At 45.4% G+C, this 27,361-nt stretch overlaps 2 protein-coding genes across 2 annotated transcripts; both read left to right on the forward strand.

Annotated features, from left to right (window-relative positions):
- Nucleotides 1-774: 774 nt before the first annotated feature.
- Nucleotides 775-1,728, forward strand: LOC124647234 (gibberellin 2-beta-dioxygenase 8-like). The gene has a single exon (XM_047187201.1). It carries the CDS (start codon nucleotides 775-777, stop codon nucleotides 1,726-1,728), a length of 954 nt encoding a protein of 317 aa, XP_047043157.1.
- Nucleotides 1,729-4,861: 3,133 nt separating this feature from the next.
- On the forward strand, nucleotides 4,862-7,150 carry LOC124647561. The gene is made up of 3 exons (XM_047187483.1): nucleotides 4,862-5,215; nucleotides 6,087-6,199; nucleotides 6,781-7,150. Exons 1-3 carry the CDS (start codon nucleotides 5,122-5,124, stop codon nucleotides 6,856-6,858), a joined length of 285 nt encoding a protein of 94 aa, XP_047043439.1. The 5' UTR covers nucleotides 4,862-5,121; the 3' UTR covers nucleotides 6,859-7,150.
- Nucleotides 7,151-27,361: the final 20,211 nt, after the last annotated feature.

The following is a 27,361-nucleotide window of genomic DNA, read 5'->3' on the forward strand; positions in this document are numbered from 1 at the left end:
ATTCATTGAAACGGCGGTAGTAGGAAATTGCAGCTGAAGTCCAAATTATCTGATTGTACATGAATTACACATGAAATTCTTCTAATCGAGAATTAACTTCAGATGTGGGCATGTGGTAAACGGGGTAAACATGGGGTGTGTCTATTTACAGATTTGCGGGTAATTAATAGGTCAGCCCCGGATAGGGATTTGGTGCACATGGCCACCAGTGCTCCCTCCACTTTCAGATTTTTAAATTTTTCAAAATCTCACATTTCTATTTCTTCAAAAATTATAGCATTAAATATGTAGATAGATATGTACAGGAGAAGTCTACGCAAAAAAGTCCCGGTAAAAAATAATTTAAATTTTGAGAAATACAAAATTAACAAATTTCTGACAAAAAGACATACAATTTTAATACTATTATACTACCATTTACTGTCACAAATTTGTCTTTTTTATATTTCCCAAAATACAACGTATTTTTTAATGAGACTTTTTTGCATACCCACATACTGTATGTATCTATCTATATATTTAACACCATAATTTTTGGAGACACATAAGTGTTAAGTTTTAAAATTTTCAAAAATCTGAAATTGAAGGGAGCACTGGTGCCCATGTGTCAAAGACACTTTTTGGTCGGCCCCTCCCCTGTTCCGCTCTGGCCATGAATATTCTTCCCCTGCCCCGCTCTGCTCTGCCCCTTTCAGATCTACCAAATCAACTGGACTTGCCACTTAACCGTCTCGGCCGATCCATGGAGCAGCAGGCAGCAGCGCACGAGTCAAGATGGAGGAGCTGGAGCTGCCTACGCTGGACCTCGACCATGAGTCGTCCAGTCGTTTCACGGAGCAGCTGGCGGCGGCGTGCCGGGACCACGGCGTGTTCCGGCTGGTCAACCACGGCGTCCCCGCCGACCTCACCGCCCGCCTCTTCCGCCTCACGCGCGACCTCCTCGACACGGACCCGGCGGACAAGGCCAAGCTGCCCGGCTACTTCTGGGGCACGCCGGCGCTCTCGCTCCGCGTCAAGGACCTCAACTGGGTCGAGGGCCTCCACCTCGCCCCCGACAACGCTTCTGCCGATTCTCCTCCCGACGACGACGGCGGCGCCTACTCGGCCTTCAGGCAGGCGGTGACGGCGGAGTACGTGCCGCACATGGCGCGCATCGCCCGGAAGCTGTTCGACGCCCTGGCCGCCGACCTCGCTCTCGCTCTCGACGCGGAGCAGAGGGCGTCGTACCTGGAGGAGCGCGGCGGCACCTTCCGCGCGTACCGCTACCCGGCCTGCGACCCCGCCGCCGGGCGGCAGCACCTGGGGATGGAGCCGCACACGGACAGCTCCGTGCTCTCCATCCTCAACATGGACCTCGTCGGCGGCCTGCAGGTGCTGCGGCGAGACGGACCGATCTCGAGGTGGTGCGCGGTGCGGCCGGTGGAGGGGGCGCTGGTGGTCAACCTGGGCGACATGATGCAGGCGATGAGCGGCGGCGCGTACCGGAGCGTGGAGCACAGGGTGGTGGCGCCGCCGCCGGGGACGGAGCGCATGTCGCTCTGCTACTTCGCGTTCCCGCAGGAGGACGCCGTCATCGTCCCCAGCAGCACCGGCAAGGAGGAGAGGTACAGGGCGTTCAGCTACCGGGAGTTCCGGGAGCAGGTGCAGGCCGACATCAAGGCCACTGGCGCCAAGGTCGGGCTCGCCCGGTTCCGCATCCCCGATCATCCATCGCCGGCTCCACAGTGAATGCAATGGATCCGTGATGCATCGGCCTAACTCATGTTGGAGCCGCAAGATTTTTCGCAAGGAAAAAAAGAATAAGCCAACTAGACATTTCACCGTGACTTGTGATACGCTAATCCCTCATTTTCTGATTCTGGCATCTGAAATTCAAGATTTGGCCAAGAATTAACCTAAGAATATGTGGGATTGTGGATCATGTTACACAATTTTTTTATCCCGTATGGTTGGTGTATTTTCGCACCCGGGAGCATATGCTCCCGGTATATGCTCCCGGTTTTAAAAATGTCTTTTAAACGTAGTTGGAGATGTCAAAAAATTCCGAACAAAAAATATGCGTGTACATCTCGACATCATGCCGGAGTAGCATGTCTGAGCCGAATCCCTTTAGGGTGAAGGCGAGACAAGACGATCCCTTCAGGGTGAAGTCGATAAAGCAGCAAGAGGAACCCTTCAGGGTGACTCGATCCAACAAGAGTCAACTCAAAAGAGTGACTCGATCCTTTCATTCTTTATGGAAATGAATAGACTGATGTTCCCTTCGGTTCATTTGTCATGCTTTTCCAATCTTAATGACCACGAAGTGCCGCAGTGCCCGGCCCACGGAGTGCCACCGGAACCCCCATGATTGGGGGCAGGGGGTTGATCAAGCCCTTCTACTTCTAGTTAGGAGGTTATAATCTCTTAAAGCCCCCATGAGTGGGGGTTTGGGGGTTGATCAACGAACGGAGTGAGAAGCAAGTCAGTAAGCTGGGTGAGTGAAACAGTGAACGCAAAGATACATGCAGCTATGCCTCCTACAGCTAGCAGGCCAAGGCACATTTGCTCGACTGAAGAGGAAGAGCAAGTATGCCTGCAGTCCAGACATCTAGCTTGCTTAAATAAAGTCAGCAAGCGTAATGGCTGGATAGCGGTGGAAGAGAGCAAAGCGAGCTTCTGAGCGTCCCGTAGGGGACCTGCAGCGGGGCCGACTTATGGGAGGTCGAAAGGAGGAAGAGAGGCATGTATCTTTAAGTGAGCTGCTTGAGCGGAGGGTAGGCTCGGGAGCGGAAGACTAAAGCAAACGGAGAGAGGCAAGGCCTTCATTTGTTTTAAAATAGTCTCCTCATTCCCGTTCTTCTTGTTTATCTTCTTGTCTTGTTTATTCTGCTCCAGTATCGTGGAAAAGATGATGAATTTTGTGGAGTGCTATCATGGTATCAGTATGTACAAATTTTTAACATGATGAATTTTTCGGAGTGGTATCATGTGCTATTTTTCCCTAAGCTGATTCAATCTCTAGATGTTCCGATGAAATTAACTATTTGCTATGAAATACAAACATAACCGCACCAGGCGGCGCAGACCGGGTTAGGGCTAGGCGGGCCCCGATATGGGCCAGGCGGGACGCGTCCAGGGCTAGGAGGGCCGTGGAGGTGGCCAGTGCCGGCGGGGCTCCTCCCAGGCTGCACCGCTGCTGGTGCCAGACCTAGGCCAGGTGGGCCCAGATTCAGCGGTCCTCGGCAGTACGGCTGTGCGGTTCATCTTTTGTCCGGGAGGGCCGAGGGGAGGCTCTTGCTCGAGTTTGGTGGCGAGTTCTTCGATGTCGACAAAGTGTCCGGCTTGACCGGCGGCGCGACGGTGTCGGCAACGGCGCGGCTTTGTCCCCGGGCGTCGTGGCGGGGGTGCTTCTTGGCGGCGGTGCGCGGTCTTGGCCAAGGCCGTTTTGCGAGGAGTGAGGTTGCGGCGACGCCGCTCATGGTGTCTGGCTAGCACGTGGCGGTTCGATGGTGGCAAGGTTTGGTCTGGCACGGTGCTGCAGGTGGATGGCGACGACGACCTAACCGTAGCAGTGTGGTGTCACGGCTAATGGGGCGTGATCGAGGCCTGGTGGGCGGCCGGGCCTGATTTAGGCCACATTGACCATGCTACTGCGTCCGGACGGTGAGACGGACCGATCATGTGCTATCTTTCCCTAAGCTGATTCAATCTCTAGATGTTCCCATGAAATTAACCGTTTGATATGAAATACAAACATAAACGCACCTGAGAAAATAGAATTTATGCATCCCTACAGAGATAGGTAGATACAAAGGGCGTGTTTGGTTTCTCGCAGTATTTCCGTGCATATGTGGACATCTTCTCCTCGGAGTCATGATTTACCGCCCAAGTTCAAATTCATGTTGTGCATGTAGGGTTTTTATCAAAAAAGTTGGCTCATTTGTGCACTTCGCTTGCCTACCAACAAAGTTAGATTTTGAGTAGAGGACAAAATTTTTGACTGGTTGATTGCATACACTTTAGTGTTGTGGCAATGACTTCTCCCAAGTGACGATATTACCACACACTAATGTATACTAACAAGAGTCGTAAGAACAAACATGCAAAGGAAATTAACATAGCTTGGCCCTAGCTACTAGCAAAGAGCAATCTATTGTAATGTTACCCACTTAATATCAAGTAGGAATTCACCATAAATATAAGTTATACACATAAATAGTAGTTCATAGAACACAACGGCATGGTTATCTTCAGTTCTTTCGCTTCAGATCTGATGTTGCCCCTGCCAGCTAAGATAGCGCCAGCCCACTCCTGCACCGACACCATGGCCAGCACCATTGTGGTCAAGCCTCACATCATTCTCAGCGGGAAGAACTTATCAACAACTAACCCTAAGATTCAGTTGTGTAGAATGATACATGCAAGATCTAGCTTAACTTGGGTATGGAATGGAATTTGTTCTACATGGTGGTGAATTGGTGATCGACTAAGAGGGCGTTGAGGCTACTTTTCACGCGTAAACAAAGATCCGATTTTCTGGCTCCCTCCATCTCTATTGTTCTCCCCGGCGAACATCTTTCCTCTTTTTGTGCCCACCAGTGCATGTCTGAATAATAATGGTGAAATCAAACGTTCCTCCAAGAATAGGCAAAAACAGTTGGCAATGAAAATACCGATTTTTACATTCATGGATACAAGAAACAACATTGCGAGGAATGCCCAAAGTTGCAAAATATTTGACCTTTTTTGTTTTCAGAATTGCAAAATATTTGACCTTGCTGTGAAGTTCAGGAAGAAGACGATAAAGAAACAGAACTGGGCCGTGCTTCAGCCTCAACCAAGTATAGCAGGGCCGGGCGAGGCCGAGCCGTATCGAATCGGCCCATAAGGCTCGCTCCTCGGGTCCTCCTCCACTTCAGCGTCTCCCGGTCACCACCGACTCCGGTGAACCCTTCCTCGCCGCCGGCCGGCGATCTCCGAATCAGAAAGCGAGTAAACACCCAATCCTCCGACCTCGTGGACTTCTGACGAGTTGCACTCCGGCCAGTTCGCGTTTGCCCTTTCTCCCGTTCCGTATTTGCGCCCGCGTTCCTGGCTGGATCTAACACCGGTCTCTTATCTTAGCAGCAGGTGCTCGAGATGGCCACCGCCGCCGCGGAGAGTGGAACCAGGGAGCCGGCGTCCAACGGGGACAAGCCCGAGGAGGAGCCGCAGCAGTTCGACCCCAGCCGGAGTAAGGGTCCTCTCCTCTCAAACTGCCTCGTTCGTTCCTTCGTCGCTGCACCTAGTTTCTGTGAATTGTCCACGGGTGGACACGATTCTTGAATGGCGATACATTGGTCAATGCACACGATTTGTTTGAATCGCAGAAAATACATAAATAAGCCCGAATCGGGATAGTAATTTTCACAAGCCTTTGCTGGGGGGAGTTCTTGTCGGCTTGGTTGCCTTATGGCATGTATAGATCAGTTCACGCTTTGCAATCGTCGTCTTACTTATTTGGAGGCGTATGCGTAGGATGATGATTGATACCTGTTGGTGCAGTTTGAGAATCACTTAGTTTGAACAACGTTTTTTTCAAGTATGAATGTATGATTAGTAATTACTGTAAGCTAAATGTGTTGCGCATGATTTCAGTGGAATCTAGGAAGTACATGTTTGTTTGCAGGGTTCATGTACCACATGAGGTTCCTAAAATGTTCCATAGCACTGATAGGACGCATGCCTGCTGGTATGCTGTCTTAAGTCTGTATAAATAAATTGCCATGCTTGCTGTATTTCCACACATTGCCTACCCTGCTTGCTTGGATTGTGATGCCCTCATCGAATTCTCTAGCCACTGTTTGGTACTAACACTAAGTTCAGAAGATTGTTCAATAATTTTACTGGGCTTCATTATAGTACTGTATGGTTCCGTTTAGGTTCCGTTTAGTACGGCATCTTTAGGATTTTCTTGAACTGGATACTCTTTCTGTTCTATTAGACATTATTTGGAAAAACTAGCGGATCCCTTTCATTTTCCGGATGTTGCTATTTGTGAGTATATGGCATAATCCATGAGATCCTTACAGCATTCTGACACATGATTTATCATTGTTTCCAAGTGATTGGCATTATCAAAAGGAAGGCGTTGATCAAGGAGCTAGCTGCTGCTTACCATGCTGAGTGTGTAGCAAGCTGTAAAGAGCTACTGCAACTCCAGAAAAAGTGGGAGGAGGTATGTATCTAAGAATTTCAAGTTCTATTAACTTTTCCTCCACTTGCAACCATAACAGTACTCCCATGCCTGTAGCATTGTTCAATGTTCAATTTACATTAGGTCTGTAAGTCTGCAACTGAATGTACATCGATGACCGTGTTTGTGCGTGAAATCTGTAATGCTACACAACTATTGCAAATTTTTAGTTTCAGTCATTGAACTATGAAACAGGTGTAATTCTTTTCCTGGGACAATAGCAGCACAGGCTGGTCTTAAACCTTTTAACTCACATAACTGCCTAATGTGATGGGGGCTGTGTTATTTGGATTAGGTAAATTTTTTGTGAATGGATTCTTTGTTCCAACATTAGGCATTTATCAATAAACGTTTGTACACTCCATTTATTTTGTTTGTGCCAGCACCTTCAATTCTCCCCTGTTCAGTTTCTATTTTTCTGAATGCTTCTCGTCTGCATGTCTTCTCTATAGTATAATTCCTCCACGCAGATGTCGTTTTTGTACCTGGTTCCTTCTTGGCACCGCCTTCTTCAAACAAGGCATCTCTAATCTGTGTCTTTTGCCTTTGGTTTTGTTCCTCAGGAGCAACTTGTCGAGGCCAAGATGCCTGAAGAACTAAAGATATCGTCGGCGAAACCTTCTAAGCGCAGGAAGAGGTAGATTTAGAGGATGGAGGGGGAGAAAATATTGCGAGTGGAATGCCTGCTGCATCATAGTGCTGAATGTTAGCTTAGTCGAGAGTAATGTGTGTGAGCAAACAATACACTCCTGAGTGTGCTACCCGTGAAGTGTGTATATGACAGACGGTCTATTTACTTTCTTTACCGAAAGCTACTAGTAAGAGTTTTACACATTGGGCTCACGAGCCGCGTGTATCACGACTTTTTTTGCATTGATCGCAAGAGTTACTGAATGTCTGCAAGACAACGATTGAACTCTTGTGCTCCTTCCATTTGAGAAATGTGTGCTCTTTCCAGTTTCTAAGTTACGTGCTGCTAATCCCCGTATGCATATGTCGGCAACTGATGTTGCACAGGATTGTTTTTTAGATACGCAAATCAGGGGGTCTGACGGAGGTTAGGACATCACGGAAGTCTCCGCTCCCGTGCGGCTGCGCCAAGCCGCATCGGGGCGACCTCCGCCGGCGCGCCCGGGCTTTCACCCGCCTCCCATCCCCGCTCCTCGCCGTCGCCGGGCAAAGTCTGTGCGGCGCGGCGGCGGCGGGGCTCCCCCGGTCGCGGGCCTGGCGCTCATCGGCGGCGCCCGATCTGGCGTTCCTAGCTGCGTGGCGGCATGGCGGAGGTGGTGCGGGGCGGCGGCGGTCGGTGCTCTGCTCGGCTGCAGGCGACGGCCGCAGGCGGCGGCGCGGTTGGGCACGACCTAGGCTCGTTTGGGCCTGGCGGGCCACGGATCGCATCGCTCTTGTCGGCGCGTGCCTGCTCCGTCTGCTGCGTGCGGGTGGCTCCTGCCGGCGTGCAGCTTGCCCGCATCACGTGGTCGCCGGGGCAGCGGCCTCGGGCTTGGTGGCGGCGGCCCTCTCTCTTGTTGGCGTTGGTCGGCCGGTCTGTGGCCAGTTGTGGCAGATCTCGGGATCCCACACTGTGTCCTGGCTTTGTGGTGGAGAGCTGGCGTTCGGCTGCAGCGGTGCTCAGACGTGTGCGGTGTCTTCGGACTACGCGATCAGCTTGGTGTCTCCTGCGGCAACCATGGCCAGTCTAGGATGGTCGTCGGCGTGGGGGCCTGACCTGAATAAAGACGGCGGTCCTAGGGTCTCTCTTGGGCGAAGATGAAGACCTGCCGGAGGTCTGCCCTTCATGATCTGGCCAGAGTGTTGAGTTCCGGAAGGCACCGCTGGTGAATGTAACAGTGCTTCTATTGCCTGGAGTTTGCTGGATCGGTGGTATTCGGTCGTGCGCACCCATGCTTTTATTCCGACCGTTTGGTTCTGGAGGGAGCTACGTGAAGCTCTTTTCTGTGTTGACACCAAGTGACAACTGATCCAAGGTGAAGTCAGAAGAAGAGAATATCATTAAGACCGGATCGGAGGACTAGCTAATGGAGGTTCAAATCTTTACGCTGTTGAGTGACTTGCTTGATGTTCCGGACTCCGCAACAGTGGTATGAAAGTGGGGGCTGCAGCACATGTGGAGTTCGGAGTCCTACCTTTCAGGGTGAAAACCCAAGGTCTGGCCTTAACTGGTTGTGCCTGGCAATGTCCTTGTTGAAGGCATTGTTTTGAGAGCGAAAACTATCTTCAGGGTGAAAACCTAAGATCTTTGATCGGGCAATGACGGTGCCGGTGCACTGTTCCCTTCTTGGAGGCGTCGCTTTTGAAGAGTCTGAATTTCAGGTGTTGTCTTGGTGGTGGATGTATTACTGTTGCTACGGCTCGGATACTATAACGGGACTTTTATTTCTTAGTTTTTTTCCACTTTTTTGGTTATGTGCATCTGTAATGTGTTTAGGGCATTGAGTTGTTGCAGAGACTAGGTATAATTAGTATCTTTTGATATTAATATATTCCCTTTATCAAAAATGAAAGATCGAGATGTCGCCTAGAGGGGGGGGGTGAATAGGCAATTACAAACTCTTGCGGATTTGTCTTGTAAGAATGCGGAATTAAACTATCGTTTAGTTTACAAGCAAAAACCCTAAATATGCTAAGCTCAACTAAGTGTAACAATAGCAACTAGAGCTAAGCAAGATAGGCACAAGATATATGTAGCACAAGTGATAGCAAGATATATGTACTTCAAGCACGATGGCTATCACAAGGAAAGAGAGCTCGGGTATAGAAATAACCGAGGCACGCGGAGACGAAGATGTATTCCCGTGTTCCCTTGCTTTGCAACAAGGTACGTCACGTTTGGAGAAGTGGAGGTCCCACGAAGGATTCCCCGCGCCACGAAGGCTCACCCTATTCTCCGAACCACACCCACGAAGGATAATGGCCCTTTCCTTATGGTTAGCTTTTCCTCCGCTCCGGAGATGGCAAGCTCCACAACCACTTCACAAGCTCCACGAAGGAGAAGCCCGGGCCCCTTCACAATCTTCCACGAAGAGATCACCGGGACACCAACCAAGCCAACTAGGAGGTCACCCTCCAAGAGTAACAAGCTCACGGTCTCTCACTCGAACAAATCGTGGTGGAGAGCTCAACACTATGCAATGATGCAAAGCAAGAACACCGGAGGTGTTCAAGTCCTTCACACTCAAATCCCACCAAAGCAACGAATGCTAGGATGAGATTGGAGAGGAAGAACAAGGGGGAAAGTCAACCAAAGACTCCAAGATCTAGATCCCAAGAGATTCCCTCACTTAGAGAAGAAACGGTTTGGTGGAAGTGTAGATCTAGATCTCCTCTCTCAAATCCTCAAGTATGAGCAAGAATGGTTGGAGGAATCAAGGGAGAGAGCAACTTCTTCAAATGCAACAATGGAGGTGAGAGAAAAGGGAAGAAGTTATTGTCTCAAGGTAGGAGAAAGGTATTTATAGTGGGGGAAGAAGAAATAACTGTTGGGGAGAAAACCGGGTGAAAATCGCATAAAAAACGGACTAAAAAAGTGCCCAGGCCGGCCAGCAGGCCGGCCGACCGGAGCCTGGGCCGGAGAGGCCGGTGGCCTGTCCGGTCGGGCCGGCCCACCGACCGGGCGAGGCGGAAGAGGCCACTGAGCGGCAGAATCCCCAGGGGCGCGCGGGGCGCGTCGGGGGCGCAGGCCGCGTGGGCCTCCGGACGGAGAGGCGGCCCGGTCGGATCCCGGTTCGGACCGGGGAGGCTGCTGGGCTAGGCCGGCGCGTGGGCCTGATGGCGCCCGGTCCGGTTGGCGCCCGGTGCGGACCGGGTGGGCCGGCGTGCGGCCCGGCAGGCCGGGCGCCCAACCGGCAGCCTTCCCCTTTTTTTCTTTTCTTTTTCCTTTTTATATTTTCTCCTTTTCCTTTTTCTTTAATAACTATTGCTCCCGAACTCCGATTGACATGAAACTAATTTCGTTGGAAAGATAACAACAAATGCTATCCAATAGAAAGTGCAAACACAAGAAACTGTAGGAGGGGATTTTATCATGAATATAAAAGGGTAGAACCTTATATCATGAATAACCGGTAAAATCACCCAACCTCGAAAACGTCATAGAAGATGCATGCGAACTCCGTTTTCGATGAACTTGGGCTTGTTGTAAAGCTAGCAACAAGCTCAAGAACCTCACATAGAGAAACACCAAGAAGCAATAAGGATATGCAAAGTATGCAAAGGGTTGAGCTCCCTAAGACGATGTGATCAAGTTACCCAACCGAAAGCCCCTCTTAATAGTGCGGCTATCTATCCTATAATCCGGTCTCCCAACATCCACCTTGAGACCGGTAAAAGGAAAACCTAGCAAGGCCATACCTTTGCCTTGCGCATCCCGCTTGATCTTGATGATAACTCTTCAAGCTTCACTCAAGCCGGAATGCCTCTCTTGACCAATGTTGCTTCGTGAAGACTCACAAATGCTCCCCCATACACTATGATGGGAAAACTCCATTGATGCACATCTTCACTAGTCCATTATCATCAAATAGATGGCAAGCTTCAAGTATGTGATTCACTTGAGACGCTCATCTTGAACTTGCCCAACTCAACCTTGTATCTTCACATACTCACTTAAGATAGAGCATGGCTAATATTGAGTTCCACATAAGAACTCCATCTTCATTTCTTCTTATTGATCATATCACATATATATATCTTCATACCGATGATCTTGATGCCAATACACAAGGAATACCTTTATCTTCATGGCATCCATACTTGAATCCAACACATGGAGTACAAGTAGTACCTATGGAATATTCCTTCATATAAACTCAATGAAAACATTAGTCCATAGGGGTTGTCATTAATTACCAAAACCACACATAGGGGCAATGTACCCTTACAATCTCCCCCATTTTGGTAATTGATGACAACAACAATAAGAGGGTTTATATAATGAATATTAGTGACAAGTACGCAACTTATCCGAGAATAAGTTGTATACAAGAGGTTGTATTTGATATGGTCAAGTAACACAAAGCTACTAGCCCATATCAAAACCGGCTCTACTCACACAACTACAACAAATGCAATAAATGTGAGTAGAACCAATATATATAGAGAAAACTCCCCCACAATGTATGCACGTGTGATGAACATGAATACATTGCATACATTGTCAAGATTAACCTTTGGGATAGTTTCCACTATATATATACAACCATGCAAGACATATAAATATGGAATGCATGAGAGACAAAACACTTAAGCACAAACCAAACTTAAGTATAAGACCATTCCCTTAAACCCTCTAAACTTCTCCCCCATTGGCATCGATTGTCAAAATGGGTGAAAAATTTAGAAGGCCAATATAATGTGAGTTCCTCCCCAAAGTGTGCACTTCTCATAATTTGAGTGGAATCAAGTGCACATATCCAATGATGAATACTTGAAGGAAGTCAAACTATATTGAGGATCAAAGATTGCAAAAAGATAACATGGTGAAATGAGCTTCAACAAGTAAAGCAAGCAATCAAAGATCCAATTGGACAAACAAAGATATCATGATAAGAGAGATATAGTGCTTCTAAAAATAAGAAAGCTCCCCAAGGTTCGTGCACAATTTATAATGTTTGCATTTGAATACAATATGCACAAACATGGAATCCTCACTCCCTATTTATCATTTAGAACACGACTAAGATAAAGAGAGTATGCTTATCAAGAACAACTTTAGTCCAACAATTACGAAATATGAGTGCATGAAGAAAATAAATAAACCAAGCACTCATAAATTTTCTTTACCAACCCACTAAAAACAAAAGGGGTAAAAGATGGTCGGCAAAGAACAAGGATATCAAGATGATGGATTGACGCTCTTATGTATATGAGTTTCTAAAGTGGACAAAGTGATCCATAAAGAAACACGCACACACAAGAGGTTAACAAAAATAGATAAGACAAGATATCCAAGATTAAGTCATAAAATATACCAAAGGATGTTTGCTTAAGAAGCATATATAGCCTATGGATCCAATTTTCACTTATGGTATATGAATGAACTTCAACCAAGTTAAACCTCAAAAACATCACAACTAACAATAAGGGAAATAGAGCTAGTTGGAGTGTTTTGAGAAAAGGCAACAAGTATCATAAATATGGATTTATTTCGCAATTTCATCAATATTGCACATAAGAGCTCTTTGAGGAATTGATATGCAATAAATTGCTAGAGGGCATGTGTGGGTAGGTGAATCATAAACATGATGTATATATATATTCCCAACATACGCATCTTCTCAAATTACTCAAATGTACAATAAGAAGTTTTACTTAAAAAATGATTTTTCAAGAACCGCAATATTTTCGAAATAAATAATTTCATGCCAAGATACAACCTACAATAGGTTGGATGCTATATGAGAGTGCATGAATAAGATACTTGTTACCGAGATGGCAATGGCTTGATATAGTAGATAAGAGTTCATCGATCATCCTAGCTTGACTCCAATCCTCATATGGTGACAACACCTTCCTTATAGATGAGACAAGCCTCCATTGCATCTCCAATGTACCTAAAACATCATTCAAGTACATCTTGGTCCCCAAACTTATTGGGTCCAACATGGTTAGACTAACCACAATATATAGGACACACTCCATATAAACATGTGCATATTTAGATGAAATTTGAATTTCATGCACATCTTAGCCATTTAGGATTTGATGGAGTATATCCTACATAATGGATTGAAAGAAAGCAAGCATGCTATAAATATAAATAAATTACATATAAGCACGCACAAAGACTTTTAAAGATCCAAGAAAGATATATTTTGGACAAAACACCAAAAGAATTGAATAAGGCATAGAGGTTTCACAAAACAAATTTGTTGTCCAAATTATATCTAAGAAGCAAATCACAAAAGATTTGTTCAACGAAGTTCAACAAATGAACTAAGAAGAGACCATTGAACATAAAGGATGAAATAAAGCAAACATGCTCAAAGATTTTATCTCATTCAACAAATAAAGCATAGAAGAAGGAATGAGATAGCAAAACTCCCAAAGGAGCAAGGTTCGAACAAATAAACCAAACCCACTACACTTTTCACAATGGCACAATGTACCGTAAGGAAAAGGTATGTATTCCAAAACAAACACTTGATATGAATCAAGGGGATTTATCAAAAGATTTTTCAAAGGGACAAGGAAGACATATGGGAGCTATAAAGATTTCTTGGAAATAAAATAAGGAAGTAAGAAACAATCCAAGGTGAAGATGATCCAAAAATTCAACCACATACAAGGTTATCAATTGTCAAAGACAATGAGTATATTGGAAATAATTTCCGGTGAAGTATTGACAATGATAGTAAGGATCAACTTCACAATAAAAGGCATATGATAAGTATATAGAATTAAGCACTATGCACGGATGAAGATTCTTGATAACTTCAACTAGTCACACAATCACGCACGGCAATGATTAGAATAACTTGAAGCAAACGGTGTCCCAAATAAGATATAGAGATATGTATTTGAGGAAAAACCGCACCAAGAATTTCATATTCAAACAAGAGCCCACAAGATGAGTAATAAAATATTTTTATTAGGAATAGAGCTTGTTTGAGCAAACATGCTACCTAGGAACAAGATAGTTAAGAGAATCAACTCTAAGTGGCATAACCTCATATGTTCACATTTTCTAGGCTTGTGATATGTACAAAACATATTACTCCCCCATAATGTGATAAAACATTTCTTCTAATCAAGATGCAACTAAAATTCAACTAGAGATGATTAATGGATATTTAGAATTTCAATTTCTCATGAGCATGACACACCACATAGTGACTAGATAATCTTGCAATATCAATACTAAGTGGTGGTACCCATGTACACACATTTTAAAGAAAGAGAGATGCACAAAGCATATCACTCCCCCAAAATGGGATGTCCCATTAATCACTTCAAAGAGAGCCAAATAAGATGTCATCAAGATGCATTAGGCTCAAAACAATACACAAGTATATGATGAGTCAAACAAACATACTTGAATACACAAGATAGGCAAGTAAGACACAACACATACATATACATATTTGGTACAAAACCAAACATGCAAAGGGGCAAGTAACTTACAATAAACATGAAGAGTTGAAGTATAAGTTACCGCAAAGAGGAACATTGGATATAAGATATAGATGATAATCCATACGACTTGGCTTGGTAAAAATATAATATATGAAGATCCCTTAATTCTTCATGAAGTAGCCAAGTCTCCAATGTCCTCCTCTTGTACCTATTGATCAAGTTTGAGATTGTTGGTCCCCAAACAAGTTGGATCCTAAGAGGTTAGTCACAATAGGCTTGGCAACCCAAATGGTTCTTTTCTTGAAACCACTTTGAGTTCCAACAAGCTTGGCAAACACATTGCCATCCTTATCCTTCCCTAGAGAATAATCATTATCAACAATTATAGGGTTAGATAAGGTACCACCTAAGCAAGAAGAAGCAAAGTGCCCCTTCTCACGACATAAGTAGCAAGTGTTCCCCTTTTTCTTCTTTATTGATTTCTTCTCTTGGGGAACAATATCTTGATTCTTCTTGGGAAGTGGCCTATCTTCAACTTGAGGTCGAGCATGAGCTTGACCTTGACCTTGTGGTCGTTTCCCTTGTTGTTTCTCACTCAAGTGCTTCTTCTTCTTCAATGGGCATGATCTAACATGATGCCCTTCAACCTTGCACTTGAAGCAAACCAACTTGGCCGGATCCTTGACTTGGTCTTGGCCCTTCTTCTTGTTGCTATTGCTCTTGGACTTGTTCTTGTTATTGGAGTTGAATCCAAGTCCACTCTTGTCATTGGGGGATTGTTGCACACTTAGCATCTTGTCATGTGCGGATTTCCCTTCATGACGCTTTTCCAAGTCTTTCTTCAAAGAAAGGACTTGGGCCTCGAGCTCTTTGATTTCCTCTACATGGTTAGTAGAAATACAAGTACTAGAGGAAGTAGAAGCTTCATTGTTAGAGCAACAAGGCAAAGTGAGTAATCCAACACAAGGTGTATCACTAGTTTGACTAGATGGATTACAAGGACTAGCACATGGCAATAGAGCATTAGTAGTAGAGATTGTGCTAACATCCATATGAGGCTCACAAGATGTTACCTTAGTGATACTTGCCTCATGAGCTAACTTTAGCCCATCATAGGAAGTTAGAAGATCATCATGAGAGCTTGAGAGCTTTTTATGACTTTCTTCCAATTCCCTATAATTGCTAGTTAGCAACTCAAGTTGAGCCCTTAGCTCAACATTCTCCTTTAAGATAGATGCTTCACAAGAAGTAGAATTAGTAGCACAAGCATCAACAATAGTTTTCTCATTTTCATTCATATAGGATTCAATTTTTTGTGTAAGCATAAAATTAGTATGCTTCTCATCTTTTAGCTCATGCTTGAGGAGAGTGAATCTCATTTCCCCATTTTCAACATGGGACTCCAACTCCACTATGGTTTCCCTATATTTATACAAGGTATCCATAGAGTGTTCGAGATTAGCACGAGCTTCTTTATTACCACGAAGAGAAGCATAAACCATTGCCATATCATGCACCAAGGTATTATATTCTTCATCATTATCATCATCATCATTCTCATCATTAGAGGACGTGTTAGGAGTCAAAGTAGGAGATACCTTTGATCCATTTGCCATAAGGCACATGTGCATACCGGAGGATGAAGATGAAGATATTCTTGAATCCTCATTTGAAATCATGTCTTGATCCATAGAGTGTTCGGTTTCCTCTACATTGTTAGTCAACAAGCAACTAGAGGAAATAGAAGCATTTTGATTATGGGAGCAAGACAAGGCAAGCATATCATCATGGGATTTATGTAAGCAATTTACACATGATATGCAAGGACTATCAACACAAGCATGTAGATTATTTTCAATGCTAGATGTGTTTAAGTCCAAAGAGGAAGCATTGCAATGGGATAGAGATGAAGAATCATCATTATTGAGCACAATATCAACATTGCAATTTTCCTCACCACTCACCATATCATTACCTCGTGTCTTGCTACACGTTGGTGAAGTGGAAGAAGATGATAACTCATCACAACCGGAGGTGGAAGCAACTTGGAGCTCTTCATGATGTGAAGGGGAAGAGAGCTCCTCGGAGTCACCACCGACCAATTGAGAAGTGGATCCACCAAACATTTCCTTAAGCTTGATCCACATCTCATGAGACGATTTTCGCTTTATATATATCAAGAACCTACGAAAATCGGGTCTCAAGGAGAATAAAAGCTCATTAGATACTTGAGCTTCAAGATGTAAGTTTTTCTCATCCTCTAAAGATAGATTTTGAGAATCCATCGGAGGAGAAAAACCGACATCTAGAAATTGCTCTATATGTGGACACAAGGTCCGAAGATTACAAAGCAAGCAATTTCGCCACAAAAGATAATTTGTGCCATTAAATACAATTGTGTCATTGTGCACTATACTAGCCGACATCTTTACTCTCAAGGCGGTGAAGCCTTAAACAAGGAGAGACCTTGCTCTGATACCAATTGAAAGATCGAGATGTCGCCTAGAGGGGGGGTGAATAGGCAATTACAAACTCTTGCGGATTTGTCTTGTAAGAATGCGGAATTAAACTATCGTTTAGTTTACAAGCAAAAACCCTAAATATGCTAAGCTCAACTAAGTGTAACAATAGCAACTAGAGCTAAGCAAGATAGGCACAAGATATATGTAGCACAAGTGATAGCAAGATATATGTACTTCAAGCACGATGGCTATCACAAGGAAAGAGAGCTCGGGTATAGAAATAACCGAGGCACGTGGAGACGAGGATGTATTCCCGTGTTCCCTTGCTTTGCAACAAGGTACGTCACGTTTGGAGGAGTGGAGGTCCCACGAAGGATTCCCCGCGCCACGAAGGCTCACCCTATTCTCCGAACCACACCCACGAAGGATAATGGCCCTTTCCTTATGGTTAGCTTTTCATCCGCCCCGAAGATGGCAAGCTCCACAACCACTTCACAAGCTCCACGAAGGAGAAGCCCGGGCCCCTTCACAATCTTCCACGAAGAGATCACCGGGACACCAACCAAGCCAACTAGGAGGTCACCCTCCAAGAGTAACAAGCTCACGGTCTCTCACTCGAACAAATCGTGGTGGAGAGCTCAACACTATGCAATGATGCAAAGCAAGAACACCGGAGGTGTTCAAGTCCTTCACACTCAAATCCCACCAAAGCAACGAATGCTAGGATGAGATTGGAGAGGAAGAACAAGGGGGAAAGTCAACCAAAGACTCCAAGATCTAGATCCCAAGAGATTCCCTCACTTAGAGAAGAAACGGTTTGGTGGAAGTGTAGATCTAGATCTCCTCTCTCAAATCCTCAAGTATGAGCAAGAATGGTTGGAGGAATCAAGGGAGAGAGCAACTTCTTCAAATGCAACAATGGAGGTGAGAGAAAAGGGAAGAAGTTATTGTCTCAAGGAAGGAGAAAGGTATTTATAGTGGGGGAAGAAGAAATAACCGTTGGGGAGAAAACCGGGTGAAAATCGCATAAAAAACGGACTAAAAAAGTGCCCAGGCCGGCCAGCAGGCCGGCCGACCGAGCCCTGGGCCGGAGAGGCCGGTGGCCTGTCCGGTCGGGCCGGACCACCGACCGGGCGAGGCGGAAGAGGCCACTGAGCGGCAGAATCCCCAGGGGCGCGCGGGGCGCGTCGGGGGCGCAGGCCGCGTGGGCCTCCGGACGGAGAGGCGGCCCGGTCAGATCCCGGTCGGACCGGGGAGGCTGCTGGGCTAGGCCGGCGCGTGGGCCGGATGGCGCCCGGTCCGGTTGGCGCCCGGTGCGGACCGGGTGGGCCGGCGTGCGGCCCGGCAGGCCGAGCGCCCAACCGGCAGCCTTCCCCTTTTTTCTTTTCTTTTTCCTTTTTATATTTTCTCCTTTTCCTTTTTCTTTAATAACTATTGCTCCCGAACTCCGATTGACATGAAACTAATTTCGTTGGAAAGATAACAACAAATGCTATCCAATAGAAAGTGCAAACACAAGAAACTGTAGGAGGGGATTTTATCATGAATATAAAAGGGTAGAAACTTATATCATGAATAACCGGTAAAATCACCCAACCTCGAAAACGTCATAGAAGATGCATGCGAACTCCGTTTTCGATGAACTTGGGCTTGTTGTAAAGCTAGCAACAAGCTCAAGAACCTCACATAGAGAATCACCAAGAAGCAATAAGGATATGCAAAGTATGCAAAGGGTTGAGCTCCCTAAGACGATGTGATCAAGTTATCCAACCGAAAGCCCCTCTTAATAGTGCGGCTATCTATCCTATAATCCGGTCTCCCAACATCCACCTTGAGACCGGTAAAAGGAAAACCTAGCAAGGCCATACATTTGCCTTGCGCATCCCGCTTGATCTTGATGATAACTCTTCAAGCTTCACTCAAGCCGGAATGCCTCTCTTGACCAATGTTGCTTCGTGAAGACTCACAAATGCTCCCCCATACACTATGATGGGAAAGCTCCATTGATGCACATCTTCACTAGTCCATTATCATCAAATAGATGGCAAGCTTCAAGTATGTGATTCACTTGAGACGCTCATCTTGAACTTGCCCAACTCAACCTTCTATCTTCACATACTCACTTAAGATAGAGCATGGCTAATATTGAGTTCCACATAAGAACTCCATCTTCATTTCTTCTTATTGATCATATCACATATATATATCTTCATACCGATGATCTTGATGCCAATACACAAGGAATACCATTATCTTCATGGCATCCATACTTGAATCCAACACATGGAGTACAAGTAGTACCTATGGAATATTCCTTCATATAAACTCAATGAAAACATTAGTCCATAGGGGTTGTCATTAATTACCAAAACCACACATAGGGGCAATGTACCCTTACAAAAAAAAATCCCCGTATGCATGTATCGGATATTTTTTCACATGCTATCATGAAGTAGAGAATCTGTTTTCGAGGGTGACAGGAGCCCACCGCTTGTTGCATTCACTAGAACGTGGCCGGTGAAACAGCCAAATTTACATGTTAGAGCATCTCCAGCCGCGTTCTCTAAAAGAATTTGGGATAAAAAAAACGTTCTAGCTACATGCTTCAAAGGCTCTTTTTTCTGGCACGACCTGATACGGTGTCTGACGCCCCGAGCCCGTTCCGGCTACCCAGGGGACGCTCTGGGGACGCCGGATATAACGAAAAGCGAGGCGTGGCGGGTCCGATGCGTCAGCGGCACATTGAAGTTTAACCTAACCGTCGTCTACCTCGTGACGGAAATAATTGGCTCGTAGTGACGGTGCAGTTCCCGCAGAAGCGCATCGAAGCGTCTCGTCGCGCCTAGCTCTGCGTGCCGATGTTAATGAGCGCCACCGCTCTGCCGCCTGCCTCCAGCCTATAAAAAGGGCCGCTCTCTCATCGTCCCTCTCACACACAAACCCTAGCGCCTCTCTCCCCAACCCTAGCCGCCACCATCTCATCAAGTGTCGATGCCATGTCTGGTAGAGGCGCAGGCCGAGCTCGCAGCCGTGGTCGTGGTCGAGGCCGCGGTAGAGTTGCACGCTCGTCGTTGCCTGTGACTCTGTCGTCTTCATCGTCGGACCTGCAGGAGGTGGAGCGGCAAGTGTTGTTCGAGTTCGTCTTCGTCCACAAGGGCGACCCACACGGCATCTAGAGGCTGCCGGACACCTTCGCCGACTTCGTCGCCGGCGACGGGCGCCCGGATTCGATGCATTTGCGGGAGGCTGTCTGCGGCTGCTGCCGGTGGATCATGGACGTGATCTACGACGCACATGGAAAGATTACCAAATCTTGCCAATACTTCAAAAAGGAAGGGCGACCCACATCGGCTGGGAGAAGTTCACGCGCTACCACCGCCTCGAAGCTGGCTTCGTGCTCATGTTCTCCTACCCTGGCGAGGGGGGCATGAGCGTCAAGGTGTTAGACGAGACGCGTTGCCGTCGGCACTACCACGGCGACATTGCTGAGGAGGACGACGACTGAGTGTTGTTTCTTCGCAGCGAAAATATGCACGGAGGTTTCCGGTTGTTCTTTCTCGAAACAACCAACAGGGGCACCGTCAACAGCTGAATTTTCCAGTTTGGGTGACTGGGTGTGCCTGCGAGTGTTCTTTCTTGGCAGCGAACACACGAAATCTTCGATGCCCGGTCTAGTTAGGTTTAGTTATTCTGCAGTGGTTTATATTTGTGTTAACCATGGTTCAAACTATGTATTAGTTTGTGGAAAATCATATGGCAAACTATATCTTCGTGTAAACCATGTTCCTAATTATGTATTAGTTTGTGGAATGTTTCTACTCTTTACTGAAATAAAACGCAAAAAAGCAAAAAAAAAAATAGTATTTTAATGTTCGGGGCCGTCGTTTGGGGGACGCGGCTGGGGAGCGACGTTCCCCAAACGCGACACGAATAAAACACGTCTCCTAAACGTTTAATCCGACGCTGTTTAGGGGACGGTTTGGAGGATGCGACTGAAGATGCTCTTACACCTCGGTTAAATGCATCCAAAGGTGGATTAGGAAGGAAAAATGGGGAGAGAAATTAAATGTATTTTTATGTTATGGAACCAGAGAAAGCACAAACGACCGAGCTCTCACAAACCGCCGTATCATCAGCAAGATGGTGATGTCAGCAGCACATCTATGGATTGTTCGGTTTACTGTGGAATGAAATGGATCGAGGAGATTAAATCACATCTAAATCGACATCCCAAGAAATTTTATCCAAAGAGACCACCTGCCCCAATTCATTGATAAAAAAGATCATCTTTGAGGCAAATTGACAAAAATGACCACGTCGTGCGTGGCGGCAGGCCTCCCAGCAGACACGTGGAGCTTGCCGCCGGGGGCAGCGGTGGCAGGGGCCCGCCGCCGATCGGCGTGGCGGCACGTTAGCTGCGGCCATGTGCCGTCAGCCGCCGTCTGCGCTGGTGGGCCATGTCGCCGGTGCACGGGGCAGCAGGACGACGTGGCACTTGCTGCCGCACTAGGTGGAGGCAAGGCCCGGCCGGTCATGTCGCGCCAGAGACACGCCGACAAGCTGATTCCCGAGACTAACGGCGTTGATTCCGAGGCTGCTTTCTCGCTCGAATATTTCTGTGCATGCGGTGACTTTTAGCTGATTGATTCGATTTCGATGCTGAGTGAGCTGATTTCCGTGACTGCGTTGAGTGCGAGGCCGACTGAAGTTTGCTACATTTTTATTCTGATGTTGTAAGAGATGCGAGTTCTGTACACGCTATACATGCATTCAGTCTCTTCTATTTAAATCGCTCACATCCTCACTCTGAGCTCTCACATTCTATGCGCGTACTCACTCTGTCACTCTCAGCTTGCTCACACTCTCACTCTCACTCTCAGCTCGCTCACGCTCTCACTCTCAGCTCTCTTAAGTATTATGTGTACGGTGCATGAGCTAATTTAGCTGCAGAGAAGATAGATCAAGGTAAGGCTTTTAACAAGCAGATCCATTATATTTTATTTATGTAGTTAGAACGTAATTAGTTGTGTAATATAATTAGTTTGTGTCATTAGTGCATGTGCTGCGGTTGCATGCATAGACAGGGTTAAAAAAATGTTGGGATATAGACTATTATTTTATGTGTTATGTATGCAACATGAGAAATCTGTGAACTACGATTTTATGTGTTACGTAGAAATAGGCCGCGTATGAATTAAGTTGTAGTTAGATAAAGTAATGGTGTAGATTAGAAGTAAATAACTAATTAAATGTGCCGTTTAGAATTAATGTTTTATGTATGCAACATGCGAAATATATAGACTATGTGGGTAGAAATATATCTCGTATGAATGATCAACTTCTAATTAGATTAAGGAATGGTGCATATACATTCAGTAAGTAACGGTGAACATTAGTAGTAAATAATGATCTTTTTTAATTAGACTAAGTAATGGTGCATATTAGGACTAAGTGGAGTAAGTAACGGTGAACATTAGTAGTAAATAATGATCTTTTCTAATTAGACTAAGTAATGGTGCATATTAGGACTAAGTGGACTAAGTAACGGTGAACATTAGTAGTAAATAATGATCTCTTCTAATTAGACTAAGTAATGGTGCATATTAGGACTAACTGGACTAAGTAATTGTGTTGTGTTATGATTATTTAAAAATGTTAATGACATGTTAAATATTGTTGTGTTGTAATCTAATATAATTATAAAAATATTGTGCGGTAGGTAAGATGGAAACTGTGTTAGTGTTTTATGGAGACGTCATACGCGACAAATTTTCTGCTGTTGATGTGTCGCGCTGCGACTCGATGAAAGTTGTAGTGACAGACATGGTCAATAGAGAAGTTTTGGATGTTAGAAGATGCATCTGGGCACAGTTTGGGCATGAGATGCGTGGAAAGAAGATGACCGTTGAGACTCTCATCGTCGTAGGAGGGAATGATGGGACACCTGCCCGTTGGGGTTTGCGGGAGGTAAAGAGTGATAGAAATTGGGGTACATACATGAGGTTTGCAAGCACACCTAGTGCTTCTATATACAGAGAGCCCATGGTGTATGTACAGTTTATATCAGGTGATGATGGTGCCGAAAGCAGTACCAGCGCTAGTGAAGAGGAGATGGCCATCATCACAGGACCGAGCACCGTTCAATCAGAGCTTTTGGCCCTGACTGCAGCAGGCATGATAGGCCAATCAGAGCATGATGCACTGACTGCAGGCCATAGCACCGGCCCATCGGAGCATATGGTCGCCCAGTTTGCTGCCGAGCCAGGATACTGGTCCGCTTTCGTTGACATTAGCGAGCGTGTGGAGGGACTACCGGAGGCGTTGGACGATGACACTCGTTCTTCTTCGTCTGCATCCTCCTCGGACGAAGAAGGCGTCGGTCCTTCCTAGAGGGCGGTTGCGGCACCAATGGATTCTGAGTTCTTAAAAACAATGACCATCAGCAATGAATTCCGCTCTGTTCCAAGCCTAGGGAAGGCGAGTCTGCAGGTTGGGCAAACTTTCCCAGACAAGGACTCGGCTGACCAAGCAATCAAGAGGTATGCCTTGGCCATATCTTGGCAACACAGAGTGAAACAGTCTGATCGAAGGCAACTGAAAGTCATATGCGTCAAATTGAATGAGGGTTGCAGGGGGAGAGTTATCGCTCGGGTGAGCCCTGGGGTATGTCAGCCATGGCATATCTCAAAAATAGAACCCCATAGCTGCGAGCAATTGGGGGCTCTTGAAAATCACCGCAATGTCACTGCGAAATATATATCACATATCATGCAAGTGGCGGTGGAAGAAGATATAACCCTTGGTACAAAGAAGCTGCAAAAAACCGCGGAAGATCTGATTGGCTTCTCGGTCAGCTTTAGTAAGGCAAGGCGGGCGAAGGAGGAGATTTTCCAGACATTGTATGACACCTATGAGGAGGCATATGACCTTGCCCCGAGACTACTCCATCAAATATAAACAACTAATCAGGGACTCAAGTGATTAGGAGAGTTCGTCAACACCCTCTTGAGGAAAACCAAGAAATCCTTGATCGTTTATTCTGGGCATTCCCCCAGACTATACATGCATTCCATCACTACCGCCCGGTGCTGTCAATAGATGGTACCTTTCTCACAGGAAAGTACAAGGGCACACTCTTGGTGGCGATCGTAGCTGACGCAAATAATCAGCTCTTGCCTATTTCCTATGCACTTGTCGAGAGTGAAAACAAAGATAGCTGGTTATGGTTCCTCAGCTGCTTGAAGATGGGAGTCGTGAGAGATCGGCCCGATGTTTGCATCAATTTCAGATCGCAACACAGGCCTTTTGAGCGCTCTCGAAATAATCAAGAATTCATCAGACCCTAACTGGGGGTGGCCCGACCTGGAGACAAGGTGGTGCATGAGGCACTTGGCAGCCAATTTTTACTCAAAGTTCAAGAACAAGGACTGGTTCAAGCTATTTAAGAGGATGTGCATGCAGAAGACTGAGGCGAAGATGAATGCTATTTAGGCTGGAATCAACAAAGAAATCGAGAGTGCTGCCTTGCCGCCGAGAGAAGACCGGAGGGGCCGGAGGACTGAAATAAATTTGATTACATGGATTAATCAGAACTGCCCCGATTTAAGTAAGTGGGCGCAAGCTCATGACTTAGGGGCTCGGTACGGCATAATGATCAACAACATATCGAAGGTTTACAATGGTGTGCTGAAAGGTGTGCGAGCCCTCCCTATCACAGCCCTGATTACTGAAACTTGGAACCGGACTCTGTCATACTTTGCAGGCAGAGTGCAGGTCGCAAACACACGGTATGTGATGAACAAGCAATGGTCTGAAAAGATGCAACGGCATTTGGATGAGAAAGCTGAAAAATCCAAAAGTCATGGGTTTCGTCAAATTGATGCACTTAATAATAATTGGTAAATCTACGTACGAGCCAAGTATGTGACAGGCCACCATAGAGGGTCAAGAAAACAAGCTGTTAAACTTGGTCCCAACACGTGTGAATGCAGTTGCAACAAGCCCAAGCTTTTAGGATACCCATGTAGTCATGTCCTGAGGGCGGCTGCAGCGCAGAACATCAGCGTGGAGAACTACATATCTCCCTACTTCAACATCCAGAACCTACTCGGAACTTGGAACGGTGAGTTCTGGACCTGGGGACTCAACGGACACTATAGGTACGAGTTTCCAGAAAGAACTACCAAATGGGTTCCAGACCCGACATTGAAGAGAACCGCGAGGGGACAACGCTAATCTCGTCGTAATAGGAATGATATGGATCATAGCCAGGCAGGAGAACCTCGCCGTTGTCGCATTTGCAGATGCCCTGGTCATGCGCGAAGGGAATGCCCTTACCGCACCAACAATAACCCTAAATGATGTAATTTTTTGTTTTCAAATATTTGTATGTTTGGTGTGCTATAATAAAGAGACATGTATTGATGTATTATTGTATGATTATCGTATCACTGAATGCATACATATTTAAATTATTTTTTTACGGATGTCTGATTAATGTATTAATGTATGATTATACCATCGATGGATGCAGATTATGATGTCGGATTTGCCAGACCTGTTGCGAAGATCCTGTGATGTCGGACACCGTTGCCACCTCTGGTTGAACCCGGACGCGCACTCAAACCCACTCCAACCTTCAGGGTACAAACCATTAAGAACAGGTTTCTTGTTAACAATGTTTATGAGGAACATCTCAGGGCCCATGGACTTCTACCATTTTCTAAGCTGACATCGAGCAGGGAGAAGTTCATATTAGACCCATCACTTATTTCGGCCCTTGTTGATCGTTGGAGACCTGAAACCCACACCTTCCACTTAAGTTGTGGTGAGCTGACACCTACACTGAAAGATGTTTCCATTATCACTTGTTTGCCAATCAAGGGTACTCCTTTGGTCCCTGACGCTTATTCTAGTATTTGGCCGACTGAGGTACATGACCGTCTTGGTGTGGCAATGCCTGCTACGAGCCGCGGAGGGTCACGTCCTAGGGGGGTCCCTCTAAGCTGGTTGGTCAATAATTTTCAAGAGTTACCAGCTGAAGCAGATGATGCGACATCTTTTTGCGTATTTATTGTACCTACTTGGTATAATATTTCCTTCGTTCCATGGTGATATTGTTACCCGGGTCTTATTAAGATAGCCGAGAACATAGTAGATTCGCCTCCACCACCTAGCCCTATATACAACTTTGGTTTTGCAATGCTCGCGTATACCTATAGGGGGTTGTGTGATGCAACAAAGAAAACCAATGCATCTTCAAAGGGACATATACTTGCTGTAAGCGCATAGTTTCTTCAGTTATGGTCGTGGGAGTACCTACCAGTTGGGCGTCCCCACATCCTGAAACCAATTCACCCCTACGGCGGTGAGACCGAACAATATGCCTTTCTTACTTTTGGAAGTCGATGAGTACATGCTAAAAAACGGTGGTCAAATAATGTGGCACACGGTTGCTACCCTGAATACCACCAACAGTTTGAGGAGCTGCCTAGAGTTAGATCATCCCTAGCCTTCCAGATTTTCCACACGACAGTCATTAAAATATCTGTCCAAACCCTATCACTTACTACCTCTATTCTAAAATATAAGAAAAAGGCTTGTATTTTAATAGATGGGAAGTCACACAACCAAGGGCATTTGGGAGCCGTATTCCAGTGCGCCGCTGAAGCAGTTTTACCGGGAGGCATCCATCACTCCTAGTAACCCCTGAACCCACAAGGCCACAAATCTAGACCCACAAGGTCACAAATATCAATTCTAACAACCTAGATCCACAATTACACCACTTCTAACCATCTATTACATCCGTCTTGAAACATACCTTTTTTTTAGAAAACTTCAATCTCACTATGAGTTTGATGAAATCAAATTGGTTGATATCTCAAGAAAAAAAATTGGTTGATGATGTAACCTTGATGTTATCTAATAAAACCCACTAAACTGTGAATTTTTGGAACATGGGTACTCCTGAACCAGATTAAGGGCATGTCTGATTCGTAGGACTTCACAAACTAAAGAATAGGAAAAACATATGAATAAGATAGGAATGCATGTGCAATTCCATAGGATTGCAAAAACACAAAAAAATGCGAAATTGGTTGTTTGATTTGCAGGAATAGAAAAAATACAGGAATCTTTAAAACCATAATCAAATCAATAATGATCTAAAGATAAAATTAGATCATTATTATGCAAATTAGATCATTATTATGCAAATTATGATCTTTTATCTCATTCTTTATGCATAAGAACGTAAACAAAAGGTTTGAGTGGATTATAAAAATCCCTTGTTTTTTCTATGAAGTCTAAACCAAAGGAAAGATTCCTACACTTTTCCTATGCGCCATTTCTTTAAGTCAAATGGATGAACAAGCGTCATGAAAGAAAAACTTCCTATTCCTATAGTTTTCCCCCATCATTCCTATGAACTAAACATGCCCTAAGAGGTCGTTTGGTAGCCAGAATTTCATTTCGTTTGTAGCATTTTAAAATGAATACATGTATGCATTCATTTACATTGTAATTTCAGAAATGGACACTTGTTTGGTTGCCACAGGAATTGCAAATGACAGCAAAATTCAATATTGAA

This window comes from Lolium rigidum, chromosome 4 (assembly GCF_022539505.1).
Source record: "Lolium rigidum isolate FL_2022 chromosome 4, APGP_CSIRO_Lrig_0.1, whole genome shotgun sequence".
NCBI lineage: Eukaryota > Viridiplantae > Streptophyta > Magnoliopsida > Poales > Poaceae > Lolium > Lolium rigidum.